Source organism: Arachis ipaensis, chromosome B8 (genome assembly GCF_059453495.1).
Source record: "Arachis ipaensis isolate K30076 ecotype BB chromosome B8, ASM5945349v1, whole genome shotgun sequence".
NCBI lineage: Eukaryota > Viridiplantae > Streptophyta > Magnoliopsida > Fabales > Fabaceae > Arachis > Arachis ipaensis.
The window spans coordinates 125,731,997-125,749,358 of record NC_142443.1 but is presented as its reverse complement, the minus strand read 5'-3'; the positions used below and the strand labels follow the sequence as shown (position 1 = coordinate 125,749,358).

At 37.6% G+C, this 17,362-nt stretch overlaps 1 protein-coding gene across 15 annotated transcripts in view; it reads left to right on the top strand.

The window, feature by feature from the left end:
• LOC110266037 (EH domain-containing protein 1-like) overlaps nt 1–17,362 on the top strand; it is a 45,871-nt gene that overhangs the window by 8,642 nt on the left and 19,867 nt on the right. For 4 of the 15 annotated variants that reach the window (XM_088497361.1, XM_088497365.1, XM_088497360.1 and 1 more), the window contains 2 exons: nt 504–651; nt 787–905. The exons of 7 other annotated variants lie outside the window; for them this stretch is intronic. In XM_088497361.1, the coding sequence (XP_088353487.1) occupies nt 850–905 (56 nt within the window). In that variant the 5' untranslated portion in view covers nt 504–651; nt 787–849. Of the gene's footprint in view, nt 1–503; nt 906–17,362 lie in introns of all 15 variants that reach the window. 4 more of the 15 variants (XR_015896760.1, XM_088497364.1, XM_088497363.1 and 1 more) reach the window with 2 other exon arrangements.

Genomic DNA, 17,362 nt, shown 5'->3' with positions numbered 1-17,362 from the left:
AACATAATCATAAAATCAAGTTTTTTGAAACAAAAAAATAAAATTAACATTTGCAAAAAAATGGGTTGGGCAAGCCGAGGAGGCCTGCCCCGCCCGCCAAAGCCCGTCAAAACCCGCGGTTTAAGCGGTGCGAGTTAGGCGGCCTTTCGAAGTATAGCAGTCTCAATTTTAAAACCCAGCCAGCCTTTTTCGGCGGGTTACGCGGGCCGGCCCAACGCATTTAGGCCCGTTTACTACTCCTATTTTTGTCGCACGGAAGCTATTTTTCATGGGTATATAATTTATTTTTGTTAATTTGTTAAGTTTGTGTATTTCTATAAATAAAACTGATAATTTACTCGTGTATATGGTTAAAAATTATTAAGTCTCTCATTAATTTAAGTTTATTTTTTAAAAAGCTTTAAAACTTGAAAATGAATCTCAAATAGTTGATTAAAAATCAAAGGAACAATAAATTTAAGTGTTTGCAATTGTTTATACCTTGGCCCAAAACATAAAATCAGGTCTAATAAAGATAAAAGGTCCAACCTCGGAGGGTCGGTCTGCATCATCTACCCGACCTCTTTAAGGAGATCGGACGTTGTATAGGGAGCTTAGCTCTACTTGTTCAAACAAGTAACAGATAAAGGGAACGGTCATCCATCAATAAAGGTAAAACTACTCTAACAAAAGTGGTTATCAACTCTACTATAAATACATTGACACCCCTCAGGTATAAAGTACTTTCTAATCTACTAAAAACCTGGCTAAAACTCTTGCTAACTTAAGCATCGGAGTATCTTGCAGGTATCATCTCCTACCTCCTCACGAGGAACTCGGATAGGCGATACCTCAACATCAACAAGTCAGATGCTGTCATATAAAGGGATCTGGACCTCACGTTCAAGCCCAAATCAACATTTCAGGTAATCTTCGAAATAACAACAATTAAAAATTAATAAGTAATTCATATTTAAAAATCCCTTAAAAGTTGATTTTTGCTATGCCAACACCCTCTGCGACTTGCTTTTTTATGTTTTGAATATTTAAAAAGTCGTCAATTTTACATTTTACTCACTTCCTATTCAGAAGAATTGTATATTCAGTGCTTTGACGACTTATTCCATGATTGTGAATAAAAAATTTAGGATTTAGTACTTTTATCTTTAAAGCATATATTTCAATAATATAATAATATTTTTTATAACACTCTTAAAATACCTATAACAGTTCGGATTTTTCTAAGTTATAGATTCAAAAAATATCCATATTTGTAGAATTATAAGTGTTGCGGCTTTTTGAATTACACATGGGTGTGATCAATTTAATGTTGGTCACTTTGTATACTGTTGTACATTCGGTTTTGTCAAATGCACTCTGGAAAGGCAAAATTTTGTCCGTGCAAAGAACTAGAGAATAGTTATTGATGATGTGATAATTATTTTGTTGTGTTTGGGCCAGAAAAAACATATGATTTTTTGGTACTTAATAAAACATAAGATGATATCACTAGCCTCATTAAGTATGTGTTGGGAATTCGAATTTCATTTTGTACATGCAGTAATTTATTGGTCAACAGCAAATCCTTAAATAGGATTTAGTATTGCATGCGACGAATTGCATGCAACGGATTAGTTCTTAGTCTGACAGATTAGGGAATAATGTGAAAAATAAAAAAAAAATAATATAAGATGATAGATAGAGGATGTTAAGAGAAATTCAATTTTTTGGTGATATGGGCTCTTGTTGGACACATGAATGGACCAAGAAAAACCATCTTTGGTTATCTTTTAAAAATTATTTTATCAAATATAATTATTATTGTTTATTTTTATTAAAAAATATTTTTAATTTAATTTATCAAATATAAATATTATAATTTTTAAAAAAATTATTTTTTATAAACTATTTTTAAAAAATATTATCTAAATATAAAATATCTTTTGTATCTTGAAATGATCCATTTAAAAAAGTTAGAAAAATTAGGTATTTGTTTCAAAGGAAAATCCAAACCCACTCTACGTGTTGTTTTGTTATTCACTTTAAATTTAAATTTAAATTGAAAAATGTGAAAAGGCCTTGGTTATAAAAAATTTGAATATAAATCCAATTTCGGATATAAGTTTGGGAAAACGCTATATTTTTTACGGATATTAAATTTTGATTGGAATCACAAATCATGGTACATATAAATTTGTTGTTATACAAAATAGAAGCATTTTCGTTACCTATGATTTGGGGTAATTTTTCCTTTTTTAAGTAGAAAGTGGTTTACTTACCAAAAAAAAAAAAGTAGAAAGTGGTTTTTATATTTTGTGAAAGATTTGGTATTTCACGTTATATTTTGGAGATGTTGTATAATGATGATGATGATGATAAATACCTGTGTATTATTGTTTTTTTGTGTTTTGGAATTAAAACTGTGTATTTTTTAGTGGTTGTCTTACCTTAGGAATCAAGACCACTGTGTATTTTTTAGTGATACCTCTATGTGAGTTCGAAGCCCATCGATTGGCCTACCTTCACATGTTTTTTCCACAACTTATTTAGCCCAATACTCACCAAAAAATAATTAAGTTAATTGACATTCTAATCAGATGACTAATCACAATTACACCAGCACAAACCCTTGTTGCGTTCAGATTCATCTGAAAAAGCTGGTGCAAGGTCATTTCACCAACTCCCAATTCAGCCGCAGCAGTGCAGCTGTCATCACAAATCACTTCTACATGTATGTATGTTTTTGAGGTCCATACCATAACAAGGGCCGTGCATGTTTTTTTTGGAAACAAAAACTTCAACTCAATAAGATGGAGCATCAATAAAAAAGTACTAACAGAAAAAATAAATTAATTTTTAATTATCTTTGACAAAAATTATCACCAACTCAAAAGATTAAATATCATTCCACTTTTTGTAACTCCTAATCCACCTGTTGACTACTCTTGCAACACCCGTTTCTTGATTCTTAAAGATTCTATCATTTTTTTTTACCCAAATGCTCCAAAAGATAACAACAAAACCAAATTCACCAACATTCTATCAAATCGACTGTACGATTGACTCCTGAACCACGTAAACTTACGGTCATTCAACTCTATATCCACCAGTTCCATATTACTCTTAACACACTAGTGCCTTTCTTTTCTTCCAACTGCACAACCTCATTAAAGATACCCAAGTAGTAAAGAGAAACTTGACATATTTTCGATAAAAAAAAACTCAACTCTTCCCACACAGCAAGCTTCTTTTCTCTTGTATACACACCATACACTAAGCAAACCGCACAAATAAAAATTATTGTTTGTCAATTTTCTTCTATACACAACAATCTCTCCTCTTTATAATAATTACTCAACCTAAACATCATATCATCCCCTATTATTAATAAACTTCCAGAAGCACCTTCCGATCCCACAAATTCCAAACCCACGCATTATTATCCCAAAATTACAATACATCAAACTTAGTAATCACCTCCTTCTTTATCTCTATCAATTCTAACATATTCACATTATTTTTACACTTATTTTTTCCTTTTTTCACTTTCCAAAAGTTTTTTAAAAAGATCCAAAAATTTAAAGAGAATATTCACATGTTAATAGTGAACAGTTAAATAATTTAATATGTGAAATAAATGATTAAATTTATTTCTAAAAAATTATTTAGTTTTTAAATTGGTTTTTAAAATTTTTTAAATCAATTTTATTTTTTAAAAATTTTAAGTTAATCATGTTAGTTCTTTTGTTAGTTTTTTTTATTAATGTTGTCAAAATTTGTTAATATAACACGTTAAGTGATACTATAACATACACCTAAGAGTCTTAATTAATTATTAATATAATAAATTTATGAAATTAGATCAAATCAAAACTTAATTGAAAAAAGAACTTGAAGCTTTAGAATTTTTTAATTTGAGATTGATTTGATTTAATTTCATAAACTAATCATGTTAATAGTTAAATAAGATTATTAGATGTGTACTATGATATTATTTAACGTATTATATCAAAAAATTCTATGTTATTAGTAAAGAAAGTGATAGAAGGATCATATGATTAATTTAAAACCTTTAAGATGAATTTAATTTAAAAAAAATTAAAATTAATTTTAAAAAAATGAGTGATCTTTCAAAAATTAATTGGATGATTTAAGTTTTGTTTGGGTAAATAATTTAATTAAGTTCTTTTTGAAGAAATAGTTTAAGCAATAAATACTTATATTAAAAATAACTTGTTCATACCTTGACCCCACACTATGGTTCAGGCCTAAGTAAGCCAAAAAGGTCCAATCCAAAGGTTGGCCTTCACCACCTAACCGACCTCCCAGGAAAGAGGTCGGGTTTAACGTGAGCCCCTCCCCAAAGAGGTCGGGCTCGAGATGAGCTGGCAGATAGCACTTATTCAAATAAGTAACTGCCCCCTAAAATCTCTCATCCCCTTCCAGAAGCAATATCTCAACAACTCAAAGATAAAGGGACGGTTATCTACCTTCAGAAGTGAAACTACTCCAACGGTGGTTATTGGATCACCACTATAAATATACTGAACCACTCAGGTAAAACTAAGTTCCAATACTTTCTAAACCTGTTTGCCCCTTGCTAACTTAGGCATCGGAGTGTCATTGCAGGTACCACCCCCTCATTCCTTCACATACACAACTCGGACAGCGGCTCTCGAACGCGTACAAGTCGGAGACCATCTTCCATCTGCATTTGGGCCAATCTTACAAGCCTAACCCACCTATCTCAGGTTACCGACGTAACATTGGCGCCGTTTCTGGGGACCTGGGAGATCAATGCATGAAGGTGGACGACCTGAACGAGGACAAAAACACCGCGTCCGAATCTGAGCAAGAACACCAAGACACAGGTAACAATGACAGAGCCATAATCACTCTGCAAGGAGCGAATAACCAGCATGGAGAATGCCCCTCAGGGGTAAAAGACCCAAAGGGAATCCCCTCTGAAGTTCACGAACCAGAAAAAGGGGGGCAACCTCACGCCGCCAACCTCACGCCGCCAACCTCATGGGGCTACTTCACAGCCACTAGAGACGGTTAGAACAGCTGGAACAAGAACTGAAATGACAGAGGAAAATGGAAAGAAACCTAAGGAGAGAGGTTGAGCGATGAAAAGAGCTTGAAGAAAAGCTCTTGAGGCTAGAATCCAACCTCCGAGGTAAGAGCTCTCGCGCTGACTGAGAATATTCCCCTTTGAGGGGAGAAGACCCGTTAAATTTCAAAAGTCCTGACATGGATCTCTACGACGGAACCACTGATCCAAATCATCATTTGAGCAACTTCAAAAGTTAGATGTATTTAGCTGATGCCTCTGATGCTACCCGCTGCAAAGCCTTTCCGACAACTCTAACAAAAGTAGCGATGAAGTGGTTTGATAGCCTCCCTCCAAGGTCGGTCACCAGTTTCGACGACCTCTCGTGTAAGTTTCTTATGTGGTTTTCAATCCAAAAGGACAAAGTCAAGTATGTGCCTAGTCTCCTGGGGGTAAAACAGAAGGTCGGAGAACCCCTAAGAGACTACATGGAAAGGTTCAACAAGGCGTGCCTAGAAATTCAAGACCTGCCTACAGAAGCAGTAATCATGGGCCTGGTAAATGGACTCCGAGAAGGTCCCTTCTCTCAGTCCATCTCCAAAAGGCATCCGACTTCTTTAAGTGATGTACAAGAAAGAGCTGAAAAGTACATCAACATGGAAAAAAATGCCAGGCTATGAGAACCAAGCTGGCGACCTGGGCACTCTCACTCATCAAAGGAGAAAGAGAGAGAGCCCAGAAAAAAGAAGAAGTCGGGCCTGAAAGGCCCAGCAGATATCACTCTTATACTCCTCTGTGGGTTTTCGTAGTTGACATCTACAGGAAAATTTATCACACTGAAAACCTACCTCCTCCTCGGCCCATCAAGAACAAAAAAGGGGGAAGGCGTAGCGAATACTGTGAATATCACAAGTTATATGGGCACTCAACAAATGATTGTTATGACTTGAAAAGTGTGATAAAAAAGCTGGCCAGAGAAGGCCGACTTGATAGATATCTCATGAAAAGGTTGGACAATCATGGGAAAAGGAAGCGAGATGAAGAAGATCGAAAAGACCAACCACGGACGAGCGACATATACATATGATCTCAGGAGGGTTTGCTGGAGGAGGTCTCACAAAGTGATCTCGTAAGAGACACCTGAAAGAAGTCTACCAGGTCGGGGGTGAACTACCCGACCTTCCAACAATCTGTTTCACCAAAGAAGACAAGCAGGATATTTCCCTTGGACATAATGATCCAGTGGTAATTACCATGATTCTCGCCAATGCCCATCTACACAGAACCCTGGTGGATCAGGAGAGCTTGGCAGACATCCTGTTCAAGCCAGCATTTGACAAGCTAGGATTGGACGAAAAAGAGTTAAGGGCATACCCCGATACCCTTTATGGTTTGGGGGACACTCCCATAAAACTACTAGGATTCATACCCCTACATACAACTTTTGGAAAGGGGATGAAATCTAAAACTCTAAGCATCGACTTCATAGTCATTGATGTGGGCTCGTCCTATAATACCTTAATAGGTAGAACGACTCTAAATCGGCTTGGAGCAGTGGTATCCACCCCCCATCTTTGCATGAAGTTTCCAACACCAGAGGGAATTGCACCATCAGGGGAGATCAGAAGCTAGCGAGAAAGTGCTACAATGAAAGCCTAAACCTGAGAGATAAAGGCAAGGAGGTTAATACCATTGAACTCGGAGGAATCCGAGCTAAAGAAGAGTTGCGACCACAGCCCGGAGGGAAGACTGAAGAAGTGCAGATCGAGCAAGAGGACGGAAAAAATACCAACATAAGAGCCAACTTGAAAGAAGACTTGAAACAGAAGCTAATAAGGCTCCTACAAGAGAATGCCGACCTCTTCGCCTAGAAAGCCTCCGACATGCCCAGGATAGATCCCAAGCTCATGGCGCACAAATTAGCAGTCTACCCAGGATCTCGACCTGTTCAGCAAAGACGGCGGAAACTCGGTCCTGAACGAGCTCAAGTGGTCGAAGAACAAATACAAGCCCTCCTAGAAGCCGGTTTCATCAGAGAGGTCAAATATCCAGCCTGGCTGGCAAATGTAGTGCTAGTCAAGAAACAGAACGGCAAGTGGAGAATGTGCGTTGACTACACCGACTTGAACAAGGCACCTAAAAAGACCCATATCCTCTTCCAAATATTGTTACCCTAGTAGATTCCAGCTCGGGATATCAATACTTGTTATTATGGACCCGATGTATAAGCCAGACCAGGAGAAGACATCCTTCATCACGCCTAGAGCAAATTATTGCTATGTGGTTATGCCATTTGGGCTAAAGAATACAGGAGCCACATACCAAAGGCTAATGAACAAGGTGTTTGCACCTCACCTTGGGAGCTTAATGGAAGTATATGTGGACGACATGTTAATAAAAACCAAGGATGAGGCAGACCTCTTGACCGATCTCTCACGAGTCTTTAGCACCATAAGGACGCACGGGATGAGATTGAATCCCGCAAAGTGCACCTTTGCAGTAGAGGCTGGAAAATTTCTAGGGTTTATGCTAACACAAAGGGGGATAGAAGCTAACCCCGACAAGTGTAGAACCGTCCTAGAAATGAAGAGCCCGACCTGTTTAAGAGAAGTCTAGCAGCTGAATGGCCGACTTACAACTCTCTCCAAGTTCTTAGCAAGATCAGCATTGAGATCCCTACCACTTTTCTCTCTACTAAAAAAAGGATGCCAGTTCGAATGGACTCCAGAATGCGAAGAAGCTTTTCAGGAGTTCAAAAGGTTTTTAAGCCAACCTCCCATTCTGACCCGACCTAAAATCAGGGAAGATCTCGTCCTATATTTGTCTATAGCCGAAAAGGCTGTTGCATCAGCACTAATACGAGAAGATGAGGTTGGGCAACATCCAGTATACTTCACCAGCAAAGTTCTACAAGGCCTCGAGTTAAGGTACCAAAAACTCGAGAAGTTTGCGTATGCCTTAATAGTGGCGTCTCGAAGGCTACGGCCTTATTTTCAAGCTCACACAATAAAAGTTCGAACGAATCAGTCCATGAAGCAAATTCTTCAAAAAACAGACATTGCGGGCAGAATGGTTCAATGGGCTATAGAACTATTTGAGTTCGACCTCAGGTATGAAACTCGGACAGCAATAAAAGCTCAATGCCTCACGACTTCATGGCAGAATATGCAGGAGATCAAGAGGAGGCCTCCACAGCTTGGGAGTTGTATGTGGATGGTTCTTCCAACAAAATTGGAAGTGGTGCAGGCATAATATTGGCCAACCAAGAGGGAACCCAAATAGAAGTCTCCCTCAAATTTGAGTTCCCAGACTCCAACAACCAAGCAGAATATGAAGCCTTGATCGCCAGATTAAAACTAGCACAAAAAATCGGTGCAACAAAAGTAGTGGTCTTCAACGACTCTTAAGTAGTGACCTCTCAAATCAATGGGGAGTATCAAGCTAAAGACCCAAATATGAAAAGGTACTTAGATAAAACTTTGGAGTGCCTTAGGTGGTTCTCGGAGACTGAGGTCAAACACATAACTCGGGACCTCAACAGCAGAGCAGATGCCCTCTCCAAGTTAGCAAGTACCAAGCTAGGAGGGAATAATAGAAGCCTAATTCAGGAAACTCTCCAAGAACCCTCTGTCACAAAAACTGAGGCTAAACAAGATGTCCTTGAGGTATCCGGATTGGAACTCGGGTGGATGACCCCTTTTATCGAATATATAAAATTCGACATCCTACCCAAAGAGGAAAAAGAGGCTAAAAAAATCTGGAGGGAGGCACAAAGCTACACCTTGGTGAAAAATACCATCTATAAAAGAGGAATATCTACACTATTGTTGAAGTGCGTCCCGACCTCCAAGACAACAGAGGTCTTAGAGAAGGTGCACAATGGTATCTGCGGAAACCATCTCGGAGCAAGGTCTTTGGCTATGAAAGTTATCCGAGCCGGGTTCTATTGGCCGACCTTGCAGAAAGATGCCACCGAGTTCGTGAAGAAGTGCCAACCATGCCAAATGCATGCTAACTTCCATGTCACTCCCCCTGAGAAACTCATCAGCATAACTTCTCCATGGCCTTTTGCCAAATGGGGGTTGGACATACTCGGACCCTTCCCCCAAGAACCCGAACAAGTAAAATACCTCATAGTGGGAGTAGACTATTTTACAAAATGGATCGAAGCAAAACCATTGGCCACCATCACAGCTCAGAGAAGTCGAAAGTTCCTCTACAAGAATATCATTACAAGGTATGGAATTTTCCATTCCATCACCACGGATAATGGTACCCAGTTCACCGACTCTACATTCAGAAACTTGGTAGCTAGCATGAAGAACAAGCATCAGTTCACCTCGGTTGAGCACCCACAAGCAAATGGACAAGCTGAGGCAACCAACAAAGTTATACTGGCTGAATTAAAGAAAAGATTACAAAATACAAAGGGAGCCTGGGCTGAAGAACTCCCTCAAGTATTATGGGCATATCGGACTACACCTCAATCTGCCACAGGAGAAACACTCTTCCGACTTGCTTATGGCATAGAGGCCATAATACCAGTCGAAATCAACGAGCAAAGTCCAAGGGTGAGATTCTACGACGAGGTTGGCAACATTCAGGCATACAAAGAAGAACTTAAACTACTCCCCGAAGTCCAAGAGCAAGCCCAGATAAGGGAAGCAGCGCTGAAGCAAAGGATGACAAACAGATACAACAAGAAAGCCATTCGAAGAAGCTTCACCTCCGACGACTTGGTCCTGATCAAGAATGATATCGGCGTTAACAAGTCGGGTGAAGAAAAACTCGCTGCTAATTGAAAAGGGACATATAAGATAAGTGAAGTCTTAGGAAAAGGATACTATAAGGTATCTGACTTGAGTGGTACCGTGCTTCCAAGATCGTGGCATGCTTGTAACATGAGCAGGTATTATAGCTAGAAGCGAACTCCACTCCCTGATGTACTCTTTTTCCCGACTTCATAGTTTTTTTCCAAAGATGGTTTTCCCAAAGGGGATTTTAATGAGGCATCAAAGTGGGGTCTAAGGGTTAATAAGTCTTAAAATCCCTTAGTAGCTAAGATCAAAAGTTACCTCCATCTATAAATAAAGATTTTATTCTGTCTCTTTATAATTCCATTATTGTCATCATTGTTCTACGAAATGCACCGATTTAAGCTCAAAAAAGCGTGAAAATCCTATGACTGACCTAAATGGTCGGCAGGATGAAACTACGAGCTACAAGTCGGTGTAAAGAGGTTACAAAGACGATCATGATAACTCGGGAACATTACCACTAAACGACCTACCAGTTGGAAAACCCGAGAAGAATCGAAATGCATCGCAAAAATAACCTAAGTCACGAAAATAATTCTATAAGCAAAAATTGAATATGTGAGGAATACAAAAGAGATAAGAAAATCTCTCAAAGATAGAAGCAAAGGCTGTCTCAAGTCTTCGAAATTTTTTTACAATAACTTAGACAAAACAGCCTACCTAGTTAAAAGATTTTTTTTCACAAAATCAAGGGTTTTTCATAAAAGCCTTATAAAAAATCACAACGACTACAAAGCATGCACACACAAAGTATTTCTTAAAAGCCCTTATCCAAAAAGGACGAACCCAACAAAGCAACTTTTTTGTTAACGTACCATAAAAGGTCAAAAGTGTCAGGAACTACCACCACATAAACATAAAAAATAAATTGTTCAAAAAGGGCCCACAAGCCGGGCCCTAAATAGCTAAAATCATTGAGAAGGAAGATTGGGGTCATCAAGAGGAGAAGAGCTCGGATCTGCTACTGAGGTTAGGGGGGTCGGAGTAGTCTCTTCGGCAACTGAAGTCGGAGCTTCTGAAGAACTCGGCAGGAATCTCTCCTGTTGCTCCTCACGAGGAGGAGACTAAACAATCCTTTGCCCACGAGTCTTCAGCTCGTAGTTCGTTTCAGGACGAGGAGGGGAGAAAATAGCTCCATCAACAACGATCTTGTCGGGATAGAGAAGGAAAAGGTCCAAGCCAGGAGCAATGACTCCGACCTGTTCCTTAAACACCCTCCAAGCCTCCTCTGAGCTCTAAACAATTGAATCCTCCAGCTCCTGATAGGCCTCCCAATTCGACTCCAGCTGCTTCTGAAGATCAATATTTTCAAAAAAAAAAACCTGACATAATTTTACTCTGCCTTCTCCTTCAGGCCCTCCGCCATGGTACACTAACCCATTAGCTTCTTCTCCCTCTCCTGAAGTCGGGTCAACTCCTCCTTTAGCCAGGTATTCTCCCCTTGAAGCCTTTGCTCCTCTTCTTGATAAAGAACAATCCTCCCCTGAAGTTCCTCCACAGTTTTTTGGGAAAAGCTCAAAGAACTCAAAGGAGTTTTGTCCAAGATGTCAAGAAGCGCAGTTCAAACCCCAGCAGTCCGAACCCCTCCCCAAACCAAAACCTGAAGATGATTTCGAAGGGAAGCATCATCTATAGTGATTTGGCTATGAGGGAAGATGTGCTTCCGAATGAACTTCGAACCGTCGAAGCCGGCCTCTCCAGCAATAGAACCGGGCTCCAAGGTCCTACATTTCTTTTTTTCGGGTTCGAAAAGAGGTTGGACTGGGGGGGATAGGGGCAGGAGGAGGAAGAGGAGAAGCAGAGGCAGAGGTTACCATAATCGGGCGAGAGAAGGTCCCCGAGTCATGAGAAGGAGGAGGAGGAATGCCAGTAGCTCTGACCTCGCAGCATCAGCTCGGGCCCGAGCCTTCCTCTTGGCCTCCTAGACCTTCTGATAGGCAGCGCTGGATCCACTCTTCACCATTTCTAAAAGGAAGAAATAAAAAATCAATCAGTTTACAAATCGGAAAACATCACAAGTCGAGATTCTTTAGTAACAACCACAAAAGAAATCAAAACTACCTAGCTCATAGTGAACGAAACTCCGAGGACCAAGGAGAAATTTCTTAGTATCCAGATTGGGAGCTCTCCCCCAAGCCTCCCGGAAAAACCCCACAATGGCCTCCTCAACCTCGTCCAAATCATTCAGGCCATACTTTTCAACAGGGGAGACCTCCGACCAGTATAAAGGAAATCGAGGATAATTGTTCTCATCTAGAAAAAAGGGATGGTGGCCCTCCACAGCTTAGACTTTAAAGAAGAAGTTTTTAAAATCGTGAAAAGATTCAACAAAGATTGAAAAAACCTTTCGTCCCTGAATAGCTCGGAAGGATACTCACTGTTGCTTATTATTCTGAGCGCTAAATGGTTTGGTCAGATGGAAAAGATAGAAAAAAATCTTTAAAGAAGTCGAGAAGTCCAGCTCTTGACTGATGAGTTGGTAGATTTTCATGAAACTCCAAGAGTTGGGGTGGAGTTGGGTAGGAGCAACTCGGCAATGGCCCAAGACCTCCATTTCAAAGTCAGAGAAAGGAAAGGAAACCCCCAGATGGGTAAAAAGGCAATCGTACATAAAGAAAAAATGAGGATCAGAATCAGCAACCCTCCCATAACAAACCCGGTCCTCAGGATCCGAGGCCACCAATTCATACTTAGGCTCATTGAGAATGAGGATTATCGTATGGTTCAGAATCAATCATCAAAACAAGCATCATTTTGGTGGTAGCATAGTCCAAACCAATAATGAATTCTCACGATCAAATAATAATGTCACAATACAAAATAAATCGAGAGTATTTAGCTCCCGGGTCGTCTTCCCTAGGAGTTGCAATAAAATGTAATATTATTGGCTATGAAGGAGAAAAGCATGGGGGATTGGGGAATGAAAGCAAGAGAGAGCAAGAGATGTAAATAGCAAGAAAGCAAGTAAACATGCAAGGAATATAAATGGCAACTCTTGGCAAGAATTGGGGAGTTTAGGATTCATATCCTAGTTATGGAGCACAAACATGGCAATTGTGTGGAATCAATCCAAATTAATCAATCCTCCTTGAGAATTAGTCAAAAGCATAATTGATCTCAATCCATAAGTCCTAGTCAACTCACTAATTACTTAGTGAAAAACTAGCGTCAATGGAAACCAAACCAATTAACTATTCTCACACAATGCGGAATGGACATCCACAACTCAATTCCCCCCAGACATCCAATTTCTCAACCAAGAGTGTGAAAAACTAAACATGCAAGAAATTAAACATCAAAGCAATAAAAGTCAAAGCAATTAAATGCAAGGAAATAAAACTTCAAATGCAAGAAAGCATCTTGGCAAGTAATTGAGAGCTAAGGCTACCTATCCTAGACATTGACCACAAACAAATGATGATTATGAAGAGTTAATCCTACTTAGTCAACCTTACATCGAAAATAAGTCAAATAGGCATAGTTAATTTCAATCCCTAAGTCCTATGTCAACACTAAGGGGTCACATAGAGTCAAGGGAAACCAAATCAACTAACTACTCTAATATATCAAATAAGAATGGACATCAATGACTCAAGGATCGCCAAAGCCAACAATTTCAAGCCAAGAGTGGAGAAAAACTAAGTAAAAACTAAGCCAAACATTTTATCAAATACTTGTGTGCATGAGAATAAAATAATATTAAATTGCAATAAAATAAATTCTAAAACTACCAAAGCAAGAAAGTGACAATAACAACTAGAGAAAGCAATAAATGACATGGAAACATAAATTTACATTAATTAAAATTAAAGTAACAAAGAGTATCCATAAGCATAAAAATGACAAAATAAAGGAAATAACAAGAGAAATGAAGAAGAACAAGATAGAAGAACATGGAAACATAAATGAAACTACACTAGAATAAGAATTAAAAGCTGAAATTAAAAGGAAATTAACTAATAAAACCCTAATTCTAGAGAGAGGGGAGAGCTTCTCTCTCTAGAAACTAAGAGAAAACATAATAAAAACTAAACCTAATTGCCCTCCCCTTCATTCATCTTCAATTTGGCCTTAAATAGCTTCAGAAAGTGAGTTGGATTGGGTTTTGGAGGCCCAGAATTCGCCCCCAACGATTTGCATTAATGAGCTCACGTGCAAGGACCTGTGCGGACGCACAGACATGTGCGTCCGCACACATGCTGAATCCCGACTTGTGCATACGCACAAGTACCTGTGCGTACGCACACGTAGACTTATGTCCACTATAGTAAATTGCATACCATTTTGAAGCTCCGGACGTTAGCTTTCCAATGCCGCTGGAACCGCCTCATTTGGACCTCTGTAGCTCAAGTTATGATAAATTTAGTACAGAGAGGTCAGGGCTGGCAGCTTTCCAAATCCTTCATTTCTTGAATTCTTCCCTTTTGCATGCTCTTTTCCTCACTTCTTCAACACATACTTGCCTTGGAAACCTGAAAATCACTTAACAAATACATCAAGGCACCAAATGGGATTAAAGTGAATAACATTGACTAAATTAAGCACAAAAGAGCATGTTTTCACTTTCAAGCACAATTTAGGAAGAAATGTCAAAAGCATGCTATTTAGGTGAATAAATGTGGGTTTATGTGATGGAATCCACTCAAATCAAACCAAAATATATCGTAAAATATGGATTCATCACTCATCATCCTCCAAACTACAAATCCTATGATGGGTACGGAGCTCAGTAATAAAATCGACATCTACTAAAGGTTTCTCATCAAGCACAGAATCATCTACCCATCTCGAGAGGGTCTCAGGGATATGGGAAGACATTTTTTCCGACAAAAAGGAAGTAGGTATAAAGGTGATAAGACCTACAAAAAAAAATAAAATCATCAAAAAACAGGGCTCCCAAAGACAAGACAATCTTTCTCCAAAAGCAAAATAAAGAAAACCACCAGACGACAACAACGACATCTAATAAACTTGCGAAAATGCTAACACCTCACAATGCAAGCAAAGGAGTAGTAAAAACACAAAAATCTCCTCAAACACACAAAAGCACTCCGAACAAAGACAAAGCACTACACAATTAACTGAAGAATGTAAAAGAAAGACTAACCTTTCTCTAAATAATCAAGGAGAAATAGTCGCAGCAGTGGAAAGCAACGAAGTGCCCCGAGACGGAAGACTAAAAGAAATCTTTGAATGAGAAAGGAAGGCAAGAAACTTTGAAGAGAAGACGAAAGAAAACAAAGAAAGAAGAGGGAAAAAGTATTTATAATACGCCAGGGGCACAACGGTAAAATGACACACTCATTAAAAGAAACGCGCCGTTACCAATGTAACTGCCCCCACGTGTAAATGCGAAATCCCAAACGGACGCGACGTTTGATTAGACACGACGGTTGAGAAATTCAAAATCACGTCGGTTTTTAACTTAAATCACGTCGGTTCCCGACTTGGACAACCCGAGTTCAGTTATTAGTCGAACCCGACTCATAGCAAAGAAATCGGACTCGAGTAGGGGCACTGTTCATACCATGACCCCACACTATGATCCAGGTCCAAGTAAGCCAAAAAGGCCAAATCAAAAGGTTGGCCTTCACCACCTAACCGACCTCCCAGGAAAGAGGTCGGGTTCAACGTGAGCCCCTCCCCAAAGAGGTTGCGCTCGAGATGAGCTGGCAGATAGCACTTATTCAAATAAGTAACTGCCTCCTAAAATCTCTTATCCCCTTCCAGAAGCAATATTCAACAACCCAAAGATAAAATGACGGTTATCCACCTTCAGAAGTGGAACTACTCGAACGGTGGTTATTGGATCACCACTATAAATACACTAACCCACTCAAATAAAACTAAGTTCCAATACTTTCTAAACCTGCTTGCTCCCTTGCTAACTTAGGTATCGGAGTGTCATTGCAAGTACCACTCCCTCATTCCTTCACATACACAACTCGGACGCGCGGCTCTCGAACGCGTACAAGTCGGAGACCATCTTCTATCTGCATTTGGGCCAATCTTACAAGCCCAACCCACCTATCTCAAGTTACCTACATAACATAACTTATAAATAAGTTATTTTGTATTTGATTTTTTAATTCTAAAAGTATTTATTTTTAAATAAATATGATAAAAAAATTATTATAAAAAAATTTATTTTTTTAACTTTTTCATAAATACTTAAATAATTTTTTAAAACATTACAATTTAATTTTAAAAATACACTAAATATTAATATTATTATTTTTTATAAATTAAAAATTAAAAAAAATAATTTTTAAAACTTTCTAAACAAGCTTACTCTTAATATGTGTAAGCCGATAAGCACGTCAAAGGTCTCAACTGAATTTGATTTCTTGTTTTGAATCCAAGAATTGACTAGGGTTGTGCATTCCAATAAGTATAGCACACCATCAGTGGCATCTGGCACGTTTATATTTTTTAAACGCCGCCTCCTCTGACGATATATTAAAATCACTAAAATAAAAAACAGCTTTGAACTTCGAGGAATTCAATGGGTTTAGCCGAATATTTTTCTTCAATAATTTTGAAATTAATATTCAATTTGGTCACTAAACTTATACATAAATCTTAATTTAATCTTTAAAATTTTAATTGTCTTTATTTAATTCTTAAAATTTATAAGCATACTTTATATTAATTTTTAAGATTATTATTAGTATAAAAATATTAATAGAACGCTGTTATCAGATGTCACATTAAAACTTATAAAATAATATAGTGTTAATTTTGACATTTAAATAGCTCAAAAACGACATCATATCATTTATTTTATTAGGTAAAATTTTAATAAATACTATTTACGAGGTTGTTTTTGGGTTATTTGAGTGTCAAAACTAAAACGATATTATTTTATAAGGTTTAATGTGGTATCTAACTGTTCATGACAGTGTTCTATTAACGTTTGTATGTTAAAAAATTTTTCAAAGACTAACATGAATTATGTTCACAAAATTTAAAAATTAAATAAAACAATTAAAATTTTAAGGACTAAATTGTAACTTACATGAAGACCAAATTGAATATTATCTCATAATTTTGAGTAAAACATTTTTATTATCGACTTATCGAACATGTATCCTAAAATCACATATTAATATTATTAATTAAAAAATTTATACAAAAATACAAAATTTAAATTTTTAACATATTTATTATTTATTTATTTAAATAAAAAATTTAAAAATATTTACAATAATAATTTTAATATATATTTTTATAGCACATGATAGTTAATTAAATTATTTTATTATAAAAGTCTTTATTTCAACACTTCAATTATTAAAATACTAGATGTGTAGACTTGAATTCTTAAAGAATTGTTAGTCGGTTAACATTTTAATTTTTAAAAAGAAAATTAAATACCTATTCTTTAAACTACAAAAAATCTCAAGTCAGCACATTTTTCGTACAAAAGTTTAACCGTATTTACAAATTTTATTATTTGAAAAACGGTTTGGAAATTTTTATAAACTGCTCAATACCTTGTTTTCTAATAATA